We start from the raw sequence: 21159 nt of genomic DNA on the forward strand, positions 1-21159 counted from the left end.
CGGACACAAAGCCATAGAAAAAAAAAAAAAAATGTTTAAAACGCCCAAAACTTTCAAATTGTATTCATCTCCAAATGAGCCACATTCTATACAAAGGTTAAAATTATTATTTGAAAATATATACTACAATACAGAAGAGCAAACTTATATTCGTTTAAAGTAAAGAAAATTTTTTTTTTTGATACAAGTGCTTGTGATAAAAAAAATTATTTTCTTTCAATGTAGGAGCACACATCCACTTAATGACAGACTTTTGCCTTTAAACTTGATTTCAAGCCACAAATTTTCGCTTTGTCAGTTTAAAGGCTTTGAAATTACTTTCAAATTTTAAAGGGTTACTTGTCGATTTTAATCTAAAATATTTTTCTTTGTAACAGTATTTCAAAAACTATCTCCTTACACACACACACACAACATAAACCCTTAGTGTAGAATTACAAGTACATTTCCGGGCACTTAGCATACACGTAATGCTGACTGTTATGGTATATGAGTTAATAAAAAAGATTTGTGATTAACATACGACACAACTACATAGAGGCTAGTACTGTTTAGTGAATTGATATCCTCAGTCACAGAAGGAAATGTTTCTAAACTGAGAATATTATTTAAATGTACTTTCTATCTATGAAACTATGCCGGTCAATTAAATAGGAAAATCGCACTTTACTTTATATATAAGATGTAGTTGCCAGCTATTAACACCCAACTGTGGTTCCCTTGATTGATACACCAGACAATAAGCCAACTCCATGTCACATCTGGCCCTCATGAGGAGGCATATATATATATATATATATATATATATATATATATATATATATATATATACACACACTATCGTGATCGTTTGAATTTTAAAAAGGTAAGTCAAGTAGGATGGTTCATTTGTGCTGTCTAACTGAAAGAAAATAACATGGTTTTATATTAAATAAAGACATAATTCTGTGCGTGTCTTGCTAAAAGTAAAAAACTATACAAGCCACACTTACAAACTCAACATTGGATTTAGTAATCCTGACTTATGGTAAAAAAAAGTCTGTAATATTTATAATGGAGTCAACAGAAACCAAATTAGTGTGGAGAAGGGAGGGAGCTAACTTTTTTAAAACCCCACTGATGATGGTTTAAAAATATAGCACTGAAATAATAAGTAAACAGCAAGCCAGTAAGCTGTCTTATGCATTATGTAAAATCAGTTGCCAAAGAGAGAGAGATAGAGTGGGGGGGGGGAGAGAAAGAAAGACAGATGTTATGCACACCTTTCTCTTTTTAAACTATTTAGTTATTTATGTATGTCCCTGGGTAACACCGAGTATCCCTGCTAATGTTTAACTAATGAGATTCAGGTTAATGGTAACAGGAATTGTTTTTGCTTATTTGTCTTTATACTAAGGTCAAGGTGATCCTTTTAAGTGTCGTCTTGATCAAAGCACAAAGAAATAAATTACTAAAAAAATAATAATAATTTAGAAATTTATTTTCTTCCAATTATATCACATTTCTTTAAGAAAAAAAGAAAGAAAGAAAAATATAAATATATCCAATTCTATAATTCAGTTTCTTGTTGATTTACACAATATGGCGATTGCTAAGGAATTGTACAAAGCACTGAATTTTTTTTTCCCTCCTTCATATGACATTCAAAATGTCCCCAGCACTTGAACGAGTTTTTAATGCTTTTATTGATCAAAATGTCCGAAATAAGATTTCTTTTATGGGAAATATAAACATATCGCTTGAACAAGTCAAGATTGAATCTCTTATTTTCGTGCTGAACAAACAAAAACTTAAAATTAAATCAAGTCAATTACAATTAGAAAGACGAATTTTTGTTCTCGTGCGTCAAGCTGTTTATAAGAGCGAAAAAACAAAAAACTCTACACTGCAAGACTAATACATTATTTGTTTTCTTATTAAGTTTTATTTGAATTTAACAAAATTAATGTGCCGTGCAATTTTTTTTTTTTTAAGATTTAAATAAACAATATAACGTCTAAAATCAATAACCAATGAAATTTGAATTCAATAAATTAAAACGTTGCCACGCCACGCGGGTAGAATTAGAGGGATTATCAGCATTTTTTTTTTTTTTTAAGTGGATGGAAAAATAAAACGCCCCTCCCCCCTCTCAGAAAATGGGTACTCTGGATTACCATAAAAATAAAGATTGCCTCCGTCTAGGACTCCCCCCTCCCTAACAGAACATGTACTCTACTTTGATCCTAGCCTGAACGCGAGGATAGCGTTTGTCATTCCAATTATTCTTTAGTTAGGATTCTTCTGCGAAGGTCAAATCAGATAATACACTTTGATCGTAGAGCAAACACTGGTTACTTCAAAGAGACGTAGACAAATACTAAACATTAGGCAAAGTTCAGAATAGTTAACATTCGATAACTCGTACCACTCCCCAAACCAACATAATTTATACAACTCTCATAAGAATACAATTCAGTCAAGTTTTAACATAGTTTATTTTATTTGGCACTTTTTCGTCTCAAGTCTGTCTTCTTGAGAATCTACTTTCGATAACCATTGAAAGTAGATTAGTGAGCAAAGATTTTACAAACGAATAAAAGTGAAAATTTTAAAAATGCCATAAACGTTAGAACGTGTCTTGTTAGAAAATTCCATTCTAATGAATTTGCTTATAAACCATGTGTTGCTTTTTAGGAGCAGAAGGTTACAAGTTATCTAGTGTTAACTATTCTGCACGTTTTGACTGGAAATTATTTTACATTTTCAAATTCAAACATATTTAACGAATTTAAATTATTTCCTTACTGCAATGTAAAATCCATATTAACCATAAAAACACTTGAATGCTATCTTTAAACTTTAATTCACACACCCCTCCCACACACATACACACACACACCTTAATTCAAATCATTTTCGAATGTCGAACGTTTACGAAGCTCAAACACCGTTTCCGGCCTGAGCCATTACCCCACCTCTCATTAGAAATACAAAATGGTTGTCACGGTGATTTCTCCAAGATCGCACAAAAATGTGAAAATTATTCTCAAGAATTTCAATTAAACTCATTCCTGGCTTGAATAAGTTTATAAACCAAAGTCAAGTATTATGGTTGTTTTGATCCTCGATATGGAACATCATAGATTAGTTCAGTCATTGTTTTTAATTTAATATTTGTTTGGTTTGAACCAAAACTAAGATTCATCTTTCGTTTTTTTTTTAAATTGTTTTTTTTTTTTAAATTGTTTATTTTGTTTCTGTTTTTTTTTTTTAACTTTGTATGACAACAAAAAATATTTTGTTCTGACTTGCATGGAAAGTTTTCTTTTTGTAATCTGTTGACGCATTTAGGAATTATTTAAATCTATACTTTAAAAAGTAAAAATAATGCATAAAACAGTGTTTTTGTTTTTAATTCTAAGTGTGTTTCGGCTAGACTAGAGGATTTGTCAGTTGTCAATTTCAAAAAGAAACGAAATTGTTCTTAAAGTTGTTTATCGATGATGACAATTTAAAAAGCACAAATAAAATATACTTATGGCAGGTAAGCTACACAGAAACATCATCTAATTAGATACGTATGGTGTTGTTATGGGTGAATTTTGATTTGAATTCAGTCGGGACGATTACAGCATTTTCATTTATACCCCTTGGGAAATATCCATCCAACTATGGATTGAATAATATAAGGTTGACTAGACTAAACTTTGGTTGCGCAACTAGTCTAGGAGAAAGTGAAAATCCCGCAATCTCACCAGTCTTTTTCTGCTAATATTAGTATTGTTTCCAGTCGTCCTGGATCCTCTTACCACTGGATTCGGCAATGCTAGTTCAGTAGATGCGACTGGCAACTGCACAACCCTTGCTGCACTAGACCCTCAACCCTCACCGTAGTCACACTAACAGGGATTATTCATTGTTTTTCGAGACTAACAGAGGATCGACATATATGAATAAATAAAATGAAACACACACACATACATACATACATATATATGTATATATTAAATGAAATCAATTATCGAAGTTATCGTTATTTTGATTGACATTTTGAAGTATTTTGTAATCAATCGATTATAATGGTCATTTCAGATTCTATATTTATTTGTCGAGAAAAAGAAGCAGCCATCGTGAAAAAGTGAAGTTAAAAACAGACACGAGAGGAAATGAAAATTATCTATCATATTATTCTCCCGTTTATCATACCGACCAAGGGTTTTTATGACGAAAAATCACTGGATTTATCGATATAGAATAATTGATGAACAAACAGAGGTTTTAAAATATAAACAAAACAAAAATAAAATGCGATATTTGCAGAGACAAACATAAATAAACATTTCTATGAAGAAGGTTAGGTTATAATTGTATGTTTTTTACAGGTTTTTGTGAGTCGAAATGGTGTTGGTTGTTGGGTTTGGGGCTTCGTTTAGGGTCGACAGGATTTGTAAATGTAGTTATAAATGATCGATTCAAGTGATCGAATTGATGGGGGTATTGAATTTTTAAAAATCAATGTGTAACTTACGTGAATTGACGAGAATAGCGATGTCGATCGGCGTCCAGGTCTCCCGACTGACTCTGGTCGGCCATGTTTCCTTAACGAGTACCACATGACCCAGTTAGCGCCAATAATACGCACACACGCATTATCAGATCACATAGAGAGAGAGATGGCGAGGGGAACTAGCGTAAGACAGAGAGGGGGAGAATAAGAGATTCATATAAAAGAAAAAGAGGGAGGGGCGATAGAAAAGGGATAGAAACTAAGGTGAGACTGAGTAAGTGAAAACAAAAAGAGAAAGTAATAGCACAGAGAGAGTGAGTGAGTGAGTGAAAAATTAGAATTCACATCATTATCATTAAACGCCATGAAAACATTACAAATCACTATTTAAAATTTATAGAGAAAGAAAGATATATGTCGGCGCCTCTCGTCTTCTTAAAAATTTAAAAATATAACTTTTAACAATTGTCGTTTCCAGAGAGAGAGAGAGAGAGAGAGAGAGAGCTAAAAGGGAGAGCAAAGGACAATCAACGGAGCCAGAATCATTTTATTTTTAACAGCCCGTAGTAAATAAAAAATTTATTAATTTGCTGTGCAAAAATAATCAGCACTTGAATCTTCGGATTCGAATTCTATTTTTGTAGAGAAGTTTGCTACGAATAAATTATTAAAAAAAAAAAAATGCTTTATAAATCGTTTTTATCCTTTTGTTATTGTTTATTACAGTCGCGATGTGCTACCGTAACTTTCATTTGTACGAATCGCATTAGGTAGTAAAATTGTCGATAACAATTAGATTATATTTTTTAAACCCTTTTTCTTTTCTTTTTTTTTTTTTTTTTTTTAACTATTATTAAAAATATACATTGTTTATCTCGTAAAAAATAAATAAATAAAATATCGGAATTAAAAAACAAAAACGCAAACTTAAGTTATTTTTTCTCCAATCGTCGGCCATGTTGAATGCATTTATATAGTTTGAAGCGAGAAAACAAATTCGCCATTCCTTCGCAAGAAACTAAATAACTAACGATTTTCTTTTAAAAATTAAATCAAGTTTTGCATAAATACTTTTTTATTTGACTAAAAATAAGTTCGGAAACCAGTGGTACTTCAAATAAATCAGATACAAATCAATATCGATATTGTATTAATTTATTCAAGTAGTAATTGTACTACTACTTTACTAGTATCAATTTTCCAGTGTTAATTTATTAAAATAGAAAATTAAATTTTTAAATAAAATATGAATAAATTTAGACAATCCTCATGGCTACTTAAGCTATTGCTGGATTTTAATAGATGTAAAGTGTATAACTAATATCCTTAAAAGGCTACCCATTATTTTATTTATTTACAACTAATTAAAATTTGGATAATTCGGACTATTATTTAGGTTGTATTGAGAACGTTTCGGCCCATGTAACTTACTTTTCTCAGGTACATCTTTTAGAACTTGGAGACACGAACAGAATTTCGAAGTGAAACTTTTATTTAATCTATACGAATAGATTGTTCTCCTTTCGTCAACCATAACCAAATCGTGTTAATTTTTTTCTTAGTTACTATTCCTTCTATTAAAGGTTGAACTTGCAACCATCGGAAGATAGTAACTTAGAACTATAGTTAACCAACGCAGTTAACCATTAGGCCATGTGCACAATTCTAGTGTGGAATTTGGGAGCCTTTTGTGTACTTGGATTTATTTTAATTTTACATATTCCAGGGTTCGAAAAGATACACCCAAAGGTAGAAGGTTCTCGGCAAAAATGTGAAGATAAAAACTAATATAATAATAATCCTCATTTAAAGAAATCCGAAATATAATTCAATTCACTCTTAAAATTAGTTATTTTTATATCTTGAAATAAAATATGTTGGTTCATTAGTGACACGGTCAAAATATAGTTTTCCTCTCGTCTAAGGGAACGAATTATAATACCTAACTTTGGGATGTGAATTTATTCAGAAAGGCAAATGTTTTTAATAGATGTTAAAACATTTTCAAATGTTGAAGGTAGATAAAATGGGGAAAATGCTTGTCACGGTGATTTCTCCATAATCGTACTAAATTTGAAAGTGTTTTTGAAGCCTTTAAACTGTCTATTAGAGAAACATTTTCTAGCTATAATCGAAGTTTATATACGAAAAGATCTAGTATTATGGTTTATTTTTGCTCCTTAACCGACGTAAAACTAGTATGTTTTCCGACACCATTATTAATGAACAAAATGTTTCGTAGAATATTCTAGTTTTTAAAGGCTTTGTTTTTTGTTTTTTTGTTTTGTTTTTATTAAAAAAAACATTTTTTTTTAAAGTGTGTGCGTGTGTATATGGGGGGGGGTTAAGTCCATGTTTTTCATGCAACTAAACTTATTATCTATGGACAAAATACTTCGCATTTTGTTTTTGTATTTACATTTTATTATTGCCATTTTTTAAATTTTTATTTTCATGACACTATTTTTTAAATTTTATTCAGCAGCCATATTTGATTTATATTGATAAGCGAAGAAGCACACAAAAAATACAATTTAAAAAACATTATATAATTTCATCCAAAAAATTTTTCCCAATTAAATATTTAATTGGGGAAACATGTTTGGATGAAATGAAAGAATTTAAAGTGTTGGGATGAAAAAATAAATATATTGAACCTACGAGGTTTAAAAATTTTGTGAGGTTTAGAGACTTTATTCACTAAGCGATTCAATTTGTGGAATCAGTTTCAAGTTTCACCCCCCCCCGTCATTTCTGTGAAATGTACATTATATTATCTATCACAATGTCTGATAGTTTTATTTAATGAAACTAGAAAATACATTTTAATCAAGGCCACACCTATAAGTAATGGCCTTTAAAGTTGAAACCAACATTGACGTTTACGTTTTTATTGCGTTTTTTTTTTTTTTTTTTTTAAATGAATTCATCATCATTGCGTCTATTTTCTTGGCGAATTCTTGAAAAAACAAAGTTTAATCTTTAAAAAATCTATATATTAATTAAAACTGAGAACGTTTGTCGCTATGCACACCTTTATATGTTTTAGATAGCGGGAGGAAGAGCGAATGACGTAAAAGGACGAATGACGATAACAGTTTTGAGAGGAATGGAATGATGCAAAGACAAAAAGGAAGGATTGGAATCTACTATTATAGCATTCCAAGTCTTTAAAAAAATTAGAATTTCATAGATTTATGTCATACTTTCAATTATTTACGTCATTCCCTTTCTCCCGCCATCCAAACATTTATGTACAGATGAATTGTGTGCACGGTGACAAGCAAGATAACAAAACCGAAGTTTAGGCATTGTTTGTCTTAGAACGAAAATTGCATCGTTTTACTCATGACACGTTAACGTAGGGCGTGGTTTTACTTAACTACGTAAACGCATACAATTGTAAACTGGATTATTATTAATTATTATTATTATTATTATTAGCCATTAAAAATACAGTATAAATTGAAAAATATTACTTTTTGCTTCATTGGCAAATGTTAAAATTGACGGTTTTATGTTTTTTTTTTTAAACATTATTAAGACAGGAATAATTTCAAGTTAAATTTTTAATATGGAAAAACACTTTTGAAACGTGTAAATGTTAATTGGGGAAACATGATTAATCGAGATTTTAACAAAATGGAGTCTTACTAGGACCACAAGTGTTTTTACATTGTTTTTTTTTTATTTTTTTTTTTTTTTTAAATCGTTGAAGAAAAAAAGTATTAAAATGCTTTTTTTCTCGGATACTGTACGTTTATCACGTGTGCGCGAGTTTTAATTATAAAAATGTGGGATTTTATGATACTCGGACTACCATTCTCATCTTGGTTGTTTTATGCACAGCATTTCTGACGATGCAACCTTGGATCTGCATCTGCGGCAATTAAATATTTTCCAACCTGGGAATGTTTCAGTCGAATTCGTTCGACATGAAAGTTCCCAAGTTCGACAAGTCAGGAAGTTACATCGGCCGAAACATTCTGAATATAAGAAACAAGATGAGAATAGTACATTCCTCATCTAAAAAATTCCGAAACATAAAAATGTAAAAACTGACTCTTCATATTTTTTAAATGGCGGAGAATAAAGGGAGACAATCGTCATTTTTGCTTGGATTTTTTTCATAATTAAAGAGTAGGAAAAAAAAAAATCTATATAAATAAAACAGTAGATGTATGTATGTTTGTGTGAAAATATTTAACGGATAGAAAAAAATATTTAACGGATAAAAAAAATATTTAACGGATAAACTCTTAAACCGCTAGTCACATAAAACTGAAATTAACAGGAAATAATAATCATACACTAAGGATGGTTTATAAGGAGTAAAATCTTTGTTTGGATGGATGAATAACATATACAGAAATATATCGGCGGGTTGAAATGAAATATGTTCATTTCAACTTACTGACATATTTCTATTACTTTTGCGCATGCGCAAATTCATTCATTGCTTGAAGTAATCTAATTTTAAATCTTTCTTTCTATCTGTGGATAGCTCAAACGGTAGGGAATGCAGCGAGAGCGCTAAATGTTTTGGTTTCAATTCTAGCTGATGGTGCCAAAGTTATTTATTTTTTTAAACTTTGGAACTCAGTACTATATATTAGGTACAATATAATATTCGATAGAGGATTGGCTCTGTAATGATAAATACGAAATCTGCATGAATTAAAATATAGTTAAGTGTATTTTATGACAGGGCAAAACATCCAGTTATAAATAGTGTGTGTATGTATGTATGTATATATATATATATATATACACACACACACACACATAATTTAAAACTTCATTTGTACTTATAACTAGGAAGGGGGTGCGTTGCCATGTCAAAAAATACACTTGAATATGATATTTTAATTCTTGCAGATTTCGTATTTATTATTTCAGAACTAATCCTCTATTGAATATTATATTGTACCTAATATATAGTACTGAGTTTAAAAGTTTAAATAAATAATATATATACCTCCTCTAAAGAAAACAAACATATATTACATATGCAGCAACTCTACTAATATCTACTTTCACAGAGAACTATATACAGTGATCTAGTAATAAACCTAACCTCTCCCTCTCACTAATACACACACACGCACATATATATCACACATTGACAAACAATTTTTTTCTCACCTATTCAAAACAATGACCAAAAAAAAAAGCAGAAATACGAAACTATCTACAGAGCCAGTAACTTTTCTCCTTTCTTTTCCAAACAACAACCAACATGTCTGATGAAGGTCGAAGAACAATCCGACCGAAACGTTGCACTAATAACACTCAAGATGAGAACAATAGTCCAATCACTACAAGTAACATAAATAATTGTAGTTCCTATCTGTTCATAAACTCTCTAGGATTTTGTAGACAGACATATATAATAATATGTATTTTGAAATCATATTACCAATACTACTTGGGTAAATATATTTCATTTTGATCTAAGAGGATACAATATTATTGTAGGCTCTGCATTGTTATTGTCATCCATAAAAAGAAATTATATTTTACTTTATTTTATTTATAGCTGGAATATTTTTTTTTTTTTTTTTACAAGGTAGTCACCACTTATCAAGGCCCGGAAGCCACTCGAGGATAAGAGTTATATTTTGTTCAGTAATCAATGGGATAGTATCATAGCAATCGTTAGTATTGGAGATTTGATAAAGTGTCTTACTTAAGGGGGCGATTCATCAGGAATTCGTTTATGTTGGACTTGAAGACATCCAGATTGTAGTCAGGTGGGAAACAGGCAAACGGAAGAGAGTTCCACAGGCGTGCACTTCTAAGAAAGAAGCTTTGTTCATGGAATCTACGTTTTGGTTTTGGCACAGATAAAAGGTGGATGAAAATTTTTGACAGTGGTTTCAGCTAGACGGGTGTTTATCGTGAAAGATTGCTGAGGGGGGACCAGAGATTGGAACTCAGACGAGCACTTACCATGGAAGTAACGATAAAACAAAGACAGGCTCGCAACGTCTCTTCTGTGGGAGAAAGGCACCCCCCACTAAGCCTATTTTGTACTCTGTCAATGCAGGATAGGCTGTTTTTAGCAGCTCCTGCCCAGATGTGGCAGCAGTACTCCATCCATATTATAGAAATTAAAAAAAAAAAAGATTAAAATTTTAATAAGAGGTTCAAAGCTGGGAGCAAGTGTGTATATGGGTCCTCATTAATTCCCAGTAAATACTGGATGTGTATCAAGAGGGTTAAAGACTGAAATCACCAAAATTAATTTTCTTTAATGTAGCATTAATTACACCCACTCCAAATACCCCCACCCCGAGGCATTCTTCATCACCACATTTGGTTTTATGTCTGCTTTACGTGTGTTAAACAGATATACCTCTACTTCTATAAAGTATATGTTTATATACTTCTATGTATAGAATTCACTCTTAGACTAATTAACTGAACATTATGAATTTTGGAACACAGTTGTTAGGTGTAAGGGTAATATGAGTTATATTTAGTTAATTTTTTTTTTACCACTTATCAAGTGGCTACTCGGGGATAAGGGTTAAAGAGTGTACAGAAGTCAATAGGATAATATAGTCATCGTTACTGATAGAAATTTGGTAAATTGGATCAAGAATTTGTTTATATTGGACTTGAAGATAACCAAATTGTAGTCAGATGGAAAATTGAAGAGAGTTCTATAGGCGTGCAGTTCTAAGAAAGAAGCTTTGTTCATGGAATCTATGTTTTGTTTTAGGCACAGATAAAGAGCGGGGAAAATTATTGACTGGTTTCAGCCAGATGAGTGTTTTTCGTGAAAGTTTGGCAAGGGGGAACCATAGATTGGAGCTCAGAGGAGCACTTGTCATGGAAATAATGATAAAGATTTAGTTTAATTTGATTTTATGAAAAAGCAGGTTAAAAGAAAATCCAGATGCCTCTGATTTTTGTGAAATTTTTACCATAGGTATTAAATATCAATTAATAAACATTCTCAAAATTTCTGTTTCTTTGGAATATTTTAAAGGGTTTTTTAGGAAAGATATGAACAGTACCTTTATTTGAAAATGAAAATATTTCAGATTTATATAAATTTTGATCTTTAGTCATTTGACATCAATTAAGCAAGATTACTTGAATTTCAATTTTTTTTTAGACTCCCTTAAGCTTAAATTTCAGACATCTAGAATAAAAATTATGAAATAGATTTTGATCCAAATTAAAATACGGATTCTAGACCTAAGGATTAGTAGCATTATACCTTGATCTTAATCTTCATAAGGGAACATAAAAGTGGTGCAAAACTTATGTCTGGAGAAGTAATTTTACCTTTTCCAGGACGGGTATTCCTGTACTTATATTATCAACTGTAAAAAATAAAGGTTGGTTAACAGGAGAACCTATGTCTCCTCATTTAAATATGAGCAATTCCGGGTCTTCTGCTATTACTAAATTAAAAGTTAAATAAATTTTTTAGAAGTTTAAAATAACTTTTTTCTATCAAATCTTAAAGAAATAATAATACATTGTTTAATAATAATCAGATCTACTGTGAAGTTTAGTCAGAATGGGAGGTAAAAAAAAATCACTCAATTATGAAAAAAAAAATTGCTTAAAATCTAAAACAGTAATAGGATACTAAGAATTTTATGAATGTGTACTGACTAAGCTTTTTTTTTTTTTTTCCTTGTGTTGGGCATTGAAACAGTATCTTAGGAAATACTTCCTGATGTGCAAGCGGCTTGAGAAAATAAGCAGGAGACTTTGGGGCATTTCTTAACATACACACAAAGCTCACGGACGTTTTCTAAAGACAACTGAAAGATCATTAATATAACAATGCTTTCTTGGTAAGTCATGTCAGAGAAACAAGAGCAATTTGTTATTTGGTCGGGTGGATGGGGTTCAACATAAACACTAATGCATATCTGCTTTTAAACCACTTCCATGCGGATCATTTTTATGTAGTTGTTTAGTTCTCTACCACTGCAAGAACTTAGACACCAGAAAGTGGTATTGAGAAGTCAGCGCCCCCAACGAGGGGCACTCTAACCTGCAAAAAGTGCCGAGGCAGCCTCGTCGGCATTCCCTGGTGAGGGTGCCTCAGGCGATTAGCAATAAACAAACCCCTTCTCAGAGAGAGAAGGTAAAGCCTGGGCTATCAAAGGTATTTTTTATCATGACGCCATCACTAGATCGAGGTGCCTACCACAGCTTAAGAGACTCCCATCTACCCTCGAGAGAAAAACAGACCGCGCCAGTTTCTCAACCTGGTATTTTACCTTGCGGTACATACAACACCTCGTCTTCCCAAATGGTCATCCATCTGGCATTCGCCAGGCTCAATGTTGCTTAACTTTGGTGATCTGACAGGAACCGGTGTGTTAACGTGATTATGCCATATACATACTAGAGCAAATAATGGAGCTATTTGTTGTTCTTTTTGATTAATACCATACGATACAGCTACTATTACAGAGAAATATTACTTACAATGTGCCAACAACAGACTCACTTGTTTTCTTTCAGCAAGATTACAGACTATCTAGTGAGAGAGAGACTCACCTCTGCAGTTCAACCTATATTAAAAATGATTGTGTATCACATTCTGTCCTTGTAGGGAGGTTTGGGATTTAGGATTTGTAGAATTGAGTTTCCATTTGGTTTTTGGTTCAGAGAAAGAGAAAGGAAAGTTCTTTGTTGTGAATGTTAAATAGAATCTGTCCTGGGTGTAATGATATTGTATATGGGTGTGTGAAAATAGTGTTAAAAAACAGAAATTTCCATGTAAGGTTAGAATAAGGCTAAGTTATAGATTAGGCCAATGTGTCATGAATGGAAGTTTGTGATAAAGAAATGAGATTGATTCTCTTGAGTGTTCAGCAGCAAATGAACATATTTTTGAGGATCTTCTACTGTCACCCCACTCAAAAGTGGAAGAGAAAAAAAGCAGGAAGATTTAGTATATCTAGATGTACTTACTATAATTTGCTAAAGAAAAAAAGAGGAAACCAAATGCCAGAAGAAAAAAATGGAGTTGTTTTTTTTTTTTTTTTTTTTTATTGCTACCATTATTCCAGATGCTACTACAGAGAGAGAGACATCACTATTCATTGAGCCGACTACCTATAATATGTCAATGAGAAAATCAGCTGTTTTCCTTTAGGTAAAATTACAATCTATTTATTGGTATTTATTTGCTTCCCCACGAAAGCAAAATGTGACACAAGGTTGTTTTTAAAGTGGGGGGAAAACCAGCTCGCCAAAAGAAGGACAAAAAGCACTCTGATAGAGACTGAAAATAATAATTGTCTCAGTATAGGAGGTTTCCTCTCCATTGACCAAGGACAAATTAACTTAAGTGTAGCATCAGAACAGATACTACACTTTGATCTTGGCTCTGGTCTATTTAGTGGGGATTGAAGAACTCACCACAGAATTTTACTCTATAGTTCAACACATACCAAAAAACAACTGTGTTTCACATCCTGCCCTCATGGGGAAACAGGTTGGATAATTGGGTTTTATGGCATGTGAATCATCATTAGGCCATTTTATGCTGAAAACAGGTGTATGATTTGCATATGATATGTTTGCAAATTAATTTGTTTTGTAAGCATATCATTTTTTCAAACAGATAGTTTGTAAATGCTAGTTTCTATTTCACTTATAGATGGGACTGTAAGAAAGTGGACCTGGGAGTAGCTGAAATTAATAGATGAATCCACACTCCCATAGTTTTCAAATTGGGGCCTTCATAATCAAATGCAGTTTTGGGGAAGAAACGGACAGTTTGAGTAATTGATAGAGTTAGGAAAAAAAAAAACAAAAAAAAACAAACTTATAATGATAATGGGGTGAAACAGCAGTGAACACCTTTACCAAGAGTACCTGAAGCAGTTTAATATCGTGTCCAGAAAGTGGGGACAGGTAAATACTAATAAGATACTATATTGGACATAATTTTAGACCAACAATTTATATTTAAAAGTATTATATAACTACTAGCAGGCCACCCGGTGTTGCCCACTCGTAAGATACGCTTAAATATAATATTTAAATTCATGCAGACAATTCTCTATCAATTATTATATTGAACCTAATATATAGTAGTGAGATCAAAACTAAAAATATTATATATATATATATGACTTTGGTGCCATCAGCTAGAATCGAAACCAAAACATACAACTCTCCACCCTCAGCCTCTGAGCCATGCTTTGCGATGCCTCCGTTCAGTCTTAAGAGACAATGGATGACCCCTGAAAGGTTAGCTGCATGTGTAATTGTAAGGCAAGGGTTGTGCAATCCACAACCACACCTCTCCTGAATCGGCACTGCTTGAGTCCAGTGGCAAGATGCGGTAGATAACTGGAAACAATGCCGAGATAAGCAAAGACCACATACAGCACTTGGTATTCCCAAATGGTCACCCATTTAGTACTGACCATGCTCATATGCAAATAAACCGCCTGTCATCCCTTTTTGAAAGATGGAATTGCCCGAGACAAGATTCAAGCAAAGGTGGACGGTTCACAGAGTTTTATCATTATATAGATACAAACATATATTAAAAGTAGCAATACCCCATGGAAATTCTAGGGTGCTTTCTACATCAATCTGTATAATTTACTATTACTAATAAATTTGCTTTTGAACTAAGAAATGTCTGCCAGAGTCAACACTATTATCAAGCTAGGACTCTTTTCTGCAAAAATAATAGCAACAACTATCAGCTAAATATTCCTCAAACCAATAAAATGAATATGACTATTAATTTTACATTTATGAAAATTTAATCCTTTTTTAAGACATAAAATATTTTGTTTTCTTACTACAAAAATAATTGTTAGCTAAATATTTTTAAAATCAATAAAATGAAGTTCATTTTTCAAAATGTATTAATTTAACATTGTACTGTTTTACATTTTTGAATTTTTGAGATAAGGATTGGTTATTTGTATTATTTGGATTCTTTGGACTACTGTTCTCATCTTGAGTATCATTTTCACCATGTTTTAGTCGATGTAATCTCCAAGCTTTTTCAAGTATATCTTGTCAAACTCCAAAATATTTCTGTCAATTATTGCAAATTACTTTAGACCTCTATCCAGTAATGGCTGATGGAACAAGAACATACTACCATTTGTGAAGTAAATAAAGGCTTCCGTTCCAAATTCTGTCCAGATTCCCAAGTTTGACACGATACACCTGAAGAAGATCAGACGTTACATCGACCGAAACTTTGTGAAAATTGTACTGTTTTATTTGATGGAATGATAGAATCTGATTAGAAACAATTCATTATAAAATGGGTAAAGTCAGAATTTTTTACGTTAGTGACATCAGATGTTTTTTTTTTAATGTTGATAACATACATTAAAACACAAAATGTCATAGCATATTATATTTATTAACAATAAACACATTTTTTTTTTTAGGTACAGAAGGCTCAGATAACCTAAATAATATTGCGTGTTTTTCCATCTCTAATAATACTAAAAGAGCAAATAAAATGCCATACTTTCAATCTTCTATCGGAGTCTTTGTCACTCTTCACACTGTTTTTTCTTTGTCACTCTTCACACTGTTTTTTCTTTGTCACTCTTCACACTGTTTTTTCTTTGTCACTCTTCACACTGTTTTTTCTTTGTCACTCTTCACACTGTTTTTTCTTTGTCACTCTTCACACTGTTTTTTCTTTGTTCCTTACATCGTTTCTAACTTTTTTATCTATTATTATACTAAAGCTAAGTTAATGAACGTTTGTTTCCCTAAGGATTTTTTCATATTTTAAATCAAACAAAATAAACGCTAAAACATTCCTTAGTTTTGGGATTGAGTTATGTTTGAAAAAAAAATTCCATTTTAATTGTTCTAATTAGCTGAAGTTTGCAATTAAGTCATCAAGTGACCCATCTCTTACTAAATTTTGGTTTCAAGCATTTCAAGTAGCAAACTTTGCAAAACTAACTAATATATACAACGAAACCTATGTGTATGCTTTTTATGTTTTCCCCAACCAATGCAAACCTCACATCCATTCCAATTATAAATTATCTGGCTCTGAGGATTGTTTATAGTAAAAAGAAAGTTTGAGACTATTAATCAATATTAGGAAAAATCAACAGTAGGAGAGAGAATTCTTTTTAAATCCTTATAAAACTTAAAAAAAAAAAAAAACAAAAAAAAAAACACCTGTCAACTTTGAACTATCATTAAATATTCCCATAATGCACAGCGATTGGATAATCTGAATAGCCTTGTAATAAACACAGTACAAGATCAAATGAACAAGACCATTATTTTTTTTCAGGGCAGGGGGGAGGAGGTACATATATATTTCATTAGACATACTTAAAACCAAATAGAATGTGTGTTGCATGAGGTAAGTTAAACTACGCAAGAAATAAAATTTCCTTTTTCTTATTTAAAAAAAATACTTAGTTTTTTAATATTAAAATGTGTCAACTTTATAATTTGATTTCATTGTGAAAAATGTTAAAATAAGAGGGTAGTAACAAAAGTAAAACCTCCTATTTGTTTTTTTTTTAACTCAAAAAGTTGAAGACGGGGTGGTACCATTAAAACAAGCAAATTTTTATACTTCAGAATTAATTTTTTTTCTACATAGTCACCACCATTCTCAATGCATTTTCACCAAAATTCAATTGTGCATCTCTGCTTCTGACACATGTCCATAACAGGGGGTTGCTTTCTTAGAGTCTACACTGTCAATATCTGCAACAGAGAGATGAAACTTTCAGGTCATGAATGCGTAAGTTCAGTCATCATAGCAATGCAATTTGCAATACTCTTGCAAGACACAATAAAAATATAAGAGGCATTACTTTTGGAACGCCCCTCGTAATAAAAAAAAAAAATCAATAAACTTAACAAAAGTTCAGCATCACTTCCATTGAAAATATGATATGCATATTTTACTATAGAGATTTTCAAAATCTGCCTCTAACGACAAGCACATTTTCTTAACCTGGTTTTAAAGTTTGAGAAAAGTTGAAAAACCTGGAGTAGCCTTGTATTTCAACTTATAATTTATAATGAGGTACATCAAATTATATGTGTGCTTGTCTGTTGTCTGTATTTGTGTGATTGCATGTGTGAAAACTCACCGTGAAGAAGGTCTTGCATCTGTCAGAGAGTTGTTAGCCCAGACAGGATCATATAGATACTGCCCTTTGTCCTCCATAGCTGTTGCTGAAATCACACTTGGAGAGGACACTGCGGCACCACCTCAAATTATAGGATGCAAGAACATTAGTTTGGCACTTTAATTTCTCCATTAAACTCTGAAAAAGATAAGAAAAATTTGTTTTTTTAAATTATATTGGATGCAAAAGAAGCATATTTAAAAAAAATGTATTTTTGTATTTCATTATTTTTTACAGATGAAAATTATTGTTATCATTTACATGTTTTATATTGTTTTCCTAATTTTTGGTTGTTGCTATTTTCACATTTTGATCTTGATGCTCACCGACCTTTTTTTCATAGCAACCATCATTTTCATTATATTCAGTTTAATGTCCATTTTACATGTGAGTACATGTTGGACGGCTTTTAGGAATTCACTTCCAAACTAACCTACCTTTGACTAGGCTTTTGTATACTCTTCTTTCTCTCAAGTCCATCCTTAATATTTCCTTCCATATTTTCCTTGGCCTTCTGATCTGGTTGCTTCAACTGTTCAACATCCATCTTACTTATGAACTCCCACCCATTTTTTTTCAATTTGACCATACCAACAAAGTCTCCTGTGGGACAATCATGGCCTATGCAATGAACACAAGTGCATGTTCATACATGTACACATATACTTATACTGTTTAAATTTAATCTTCCTCTGAAGTCATCAGCTCTAAGCCTGTCTTTAACACTCAGATTACCCATCCATTGTATCATTATCATATCATTTTTCTTCATGCAACACATATCCTCTACCCTCACTGACCAGTTTTCACTTCAATACATCATTTCACTTTATACACAAATCTGATAGACTCTTCCCTTGGTCGACAATGGTAATACTTTGTTGGTTAGTCAAGACAGAAGTTCTTGGAATATAATCCATTCATTCCTAATTCTTGGAATCACACTAGAAACAGTTTCTCCCTGTGCTCTGTAATAAAACTTCTTAACAACTGTAATTCACATATGATCCAAATATACTTTATTCATATATGAATTCTCATCCGCAGTTATCTAACACACACACACACACACACATATACACACACACACATATCTGTAATTCCACTACACTTTTTGTGTACCCAATACTTTTAAGTACCACAAAAGATTAAACTGCATCCAATTCACTTTCCACAAACTGAATAGAAGAATTTTCTTCTTTCTTAGTGCTTTTCAACACTACAATCACTGATCATCACTTTAGTCTTGATAATATTTATTGTTCTTCTACATGTGTTGAAATGGATTTGGTAACCGAACACTTCATCACTTCGTTTCTAAACGTGAGTGTCATGTAATCTACATTAAATCTTCCGCATCTTTCTCCTTAGGATAAAATTTTCTTGCATTGTACGACCCATGATTTCCACAAAGTTTCCTGTTTTGCCAAGCAGCTGACGTGAATAACTGGAAAAGGCTGATCATAATTTTAAGAAGTCTTAGCAAAAATCAATAAAAAATGAGCTGTCAGGTTTTAGTCAATAAGAATCTAAGCAGGCAACTTTTTCATAAATTGGAAGAAATAAAAATTAAATTAAATCGTTCAAAATAAAAAAAATGGAAGACAAAGAAAGTGTGAATTTATCATCGCTGGAGAGAAGAATTCAGATACCAGAAGATGTGTTAATGTTCTGCCTACAAAGTTGATAGCAACGTATTTAATATACCTGTGGGATGAGGTTAGGGTTAGGGTTAAAAACATTTCAGAAAAAAAAGAAAAGAAAGAGCTTTTTTTTACAACTTTTCTTCCATTTTTATCTGTTTTATAAAGCAAAATAACTTTTCATACACCAAAAGATTTTTACAAAAAACTTTCTTAAAAAGTGAACAAACATTTTTTTCATAAAAATTATTTTTGAGAACAAAAAACAGTAAAAAGTAAACAAAAAAGAGGGTTTTCCTAACAACTTCTCTTGAAAAAAAAAAAAAAGATATTTAAAAATAAAAGGCTTTCCTGAAAAAAGAAAAACAAAAAATGTAAAACTTGATTTTTAATTAATTTACAAGAAAAAAAAAAAGAAGTTTTTTCATTAAACTTACGGTAGGTTCATATATTTTTATTTATTGTATTTCTAGAATTTTATTTTTTTACCATTGTAATTCGTACTAGATAAATGTTTGTTACCTTTTTTGTAGCATTTTAAAAATTAAGGAAGAACGTTCAGCCTTTTCCGGTTATTTCCGTCAGCTGCCTGCGCCAATTTTGTGGAAATCACATATTGTATATAATGCCTATTTATTTTCTCCAGTGTAAAATCGCAAATAATCAGTTTGTGCGGTGTAAATTTCTTCACCAAGTATCACGTTCACGTACATGTGAGTCGAGACCACTTGTGAAATTAATATTCTCTAGAAATTTCCTCCTTCACAGGATTGAGTAAGTATTTTATTTAATGGCATTTCAACTTCTGAGGGTCATTTAATGCCAAGAAAAGTTGTTTTTTTTTTTACTTGTTTCATTTGTTATATTTTATTGAGTCAAAAATAAATACTGTCGGACAATTCCATTGTATTATGTTTTGTTTCCTCCGTTTTCATTTGACCCATGATTTAGTGTCAGGTCTTGTGTTTTTAAGTATTTTTTGTTCTATGGATTTTGTTTGTGGTAATTTGATGATTTTCTTCTAATTCTATTTTTTCTATTGTGCTCTATTTGTTGCATATATCAGGCATATCATTTGTAGCTTTTGCTTTTTGTTTGCATCTGGATTGGGATCATTGACGTGGCTTCTTGTGATGTTCAGATTTGAGTGAGGACTGTTTATACTGAATTGTGTGTTTGTGTAGTTTCCATACAGCAAGATTGTTTTGTTTTTTTGTTCAGATCTTGATGGTCTTGATTTGGGATAAACTCTGATATTTTGTGGTAGTTTTTCTACCTGAGAACCTGATGATAGTGTTAATTGTTGTTATTGAGCATCTTTTGTGGTGTAGGTAGGATATTTTGGTGAAAATTATTTAGATTGTTGTGTGAATATTGATAGTTCTCTCAAAGGTTAGGAGTTTGTAAGGATTCACATTTGCCAGTTTTCTTATGAAGAGATTACATTTTTGGCATTCAAAATTGGAAGTGGTTTGCAATGGTTGAGTTACTCTTGAATAAGAGTGGGCTGGATGGGTATTGTTAACAATTTTCAGGCTTCTTGGAAGGAAATGTTCTGGGTGTTAAGTGTTGAGACATTATGTTGAACAAAGATGGCAGCAAAGAATCAATGCAGTCATGATTCAGTGATTTCAAGACAGGGGTTTGACAGCAAATTGAATTGAATCCAAAATTCGATATTTTTTATAATAAAGTTAGAAGGCTTCTGATTAGTTGATTGTTCTAACTGTAAATTATAAGTAAGATCGTCAGAATTATTGGAGTCATACCCTCACCAGAAATCAAAAACATTTACCCCCCCCACTCCTCCCTTTTGATATAATGAAAAAGTCCTGACTCAATTTGGTTTGATTTGAAAAAAAAAAATAAATAAATAAATAAAATA

General features: G+C 31.7%; 1 protein-coding gene across 8 annotated transcripts in view; it reads right to left on the reverse strand.

The window, feature by feature from the left end:
• The window catches only part of LOC145254644 (uncharacterized), a 237061-nt gene that overhangs the window by 149845 nt on the left and 66057 nt on the right, over positions 1-21159 (reverse strand). For 7 of the 8 annotated variants that reach the window (XM_080113275.1, XM_080113274.1, XM_080113272.1 and 4 more), the window contains exon 3: positions 17593-17769. In XM_080113275.1, the coding sequence (XP_079969401.1) occupies positions 17593-17669 (77 nt within the window). In that variant the 5' untranslated portion in view covers positions 17670-17769. Of the gene's footprint in view, positions 1-4510; positions 4990-17592; positions 17770-21159 lie in introns of those variants that run through there. The other variant, XM_080113269.1, reaches the window with a different exon arrangement.

This window comes from Euprymna scolopes, chromosome 30 (genome assembly GCF_053919585.1).
Source record: "Euprymna scolopes isolate OS-2025 chromosome 30, ASM5391958v1, whole genome shotgun sequence".
NCBI lineage: Eukaryota > Metazoa > Mollusca > Cephalopoda > Sepiida > Sepiolidae > Euprymna > Euprymna scolopes.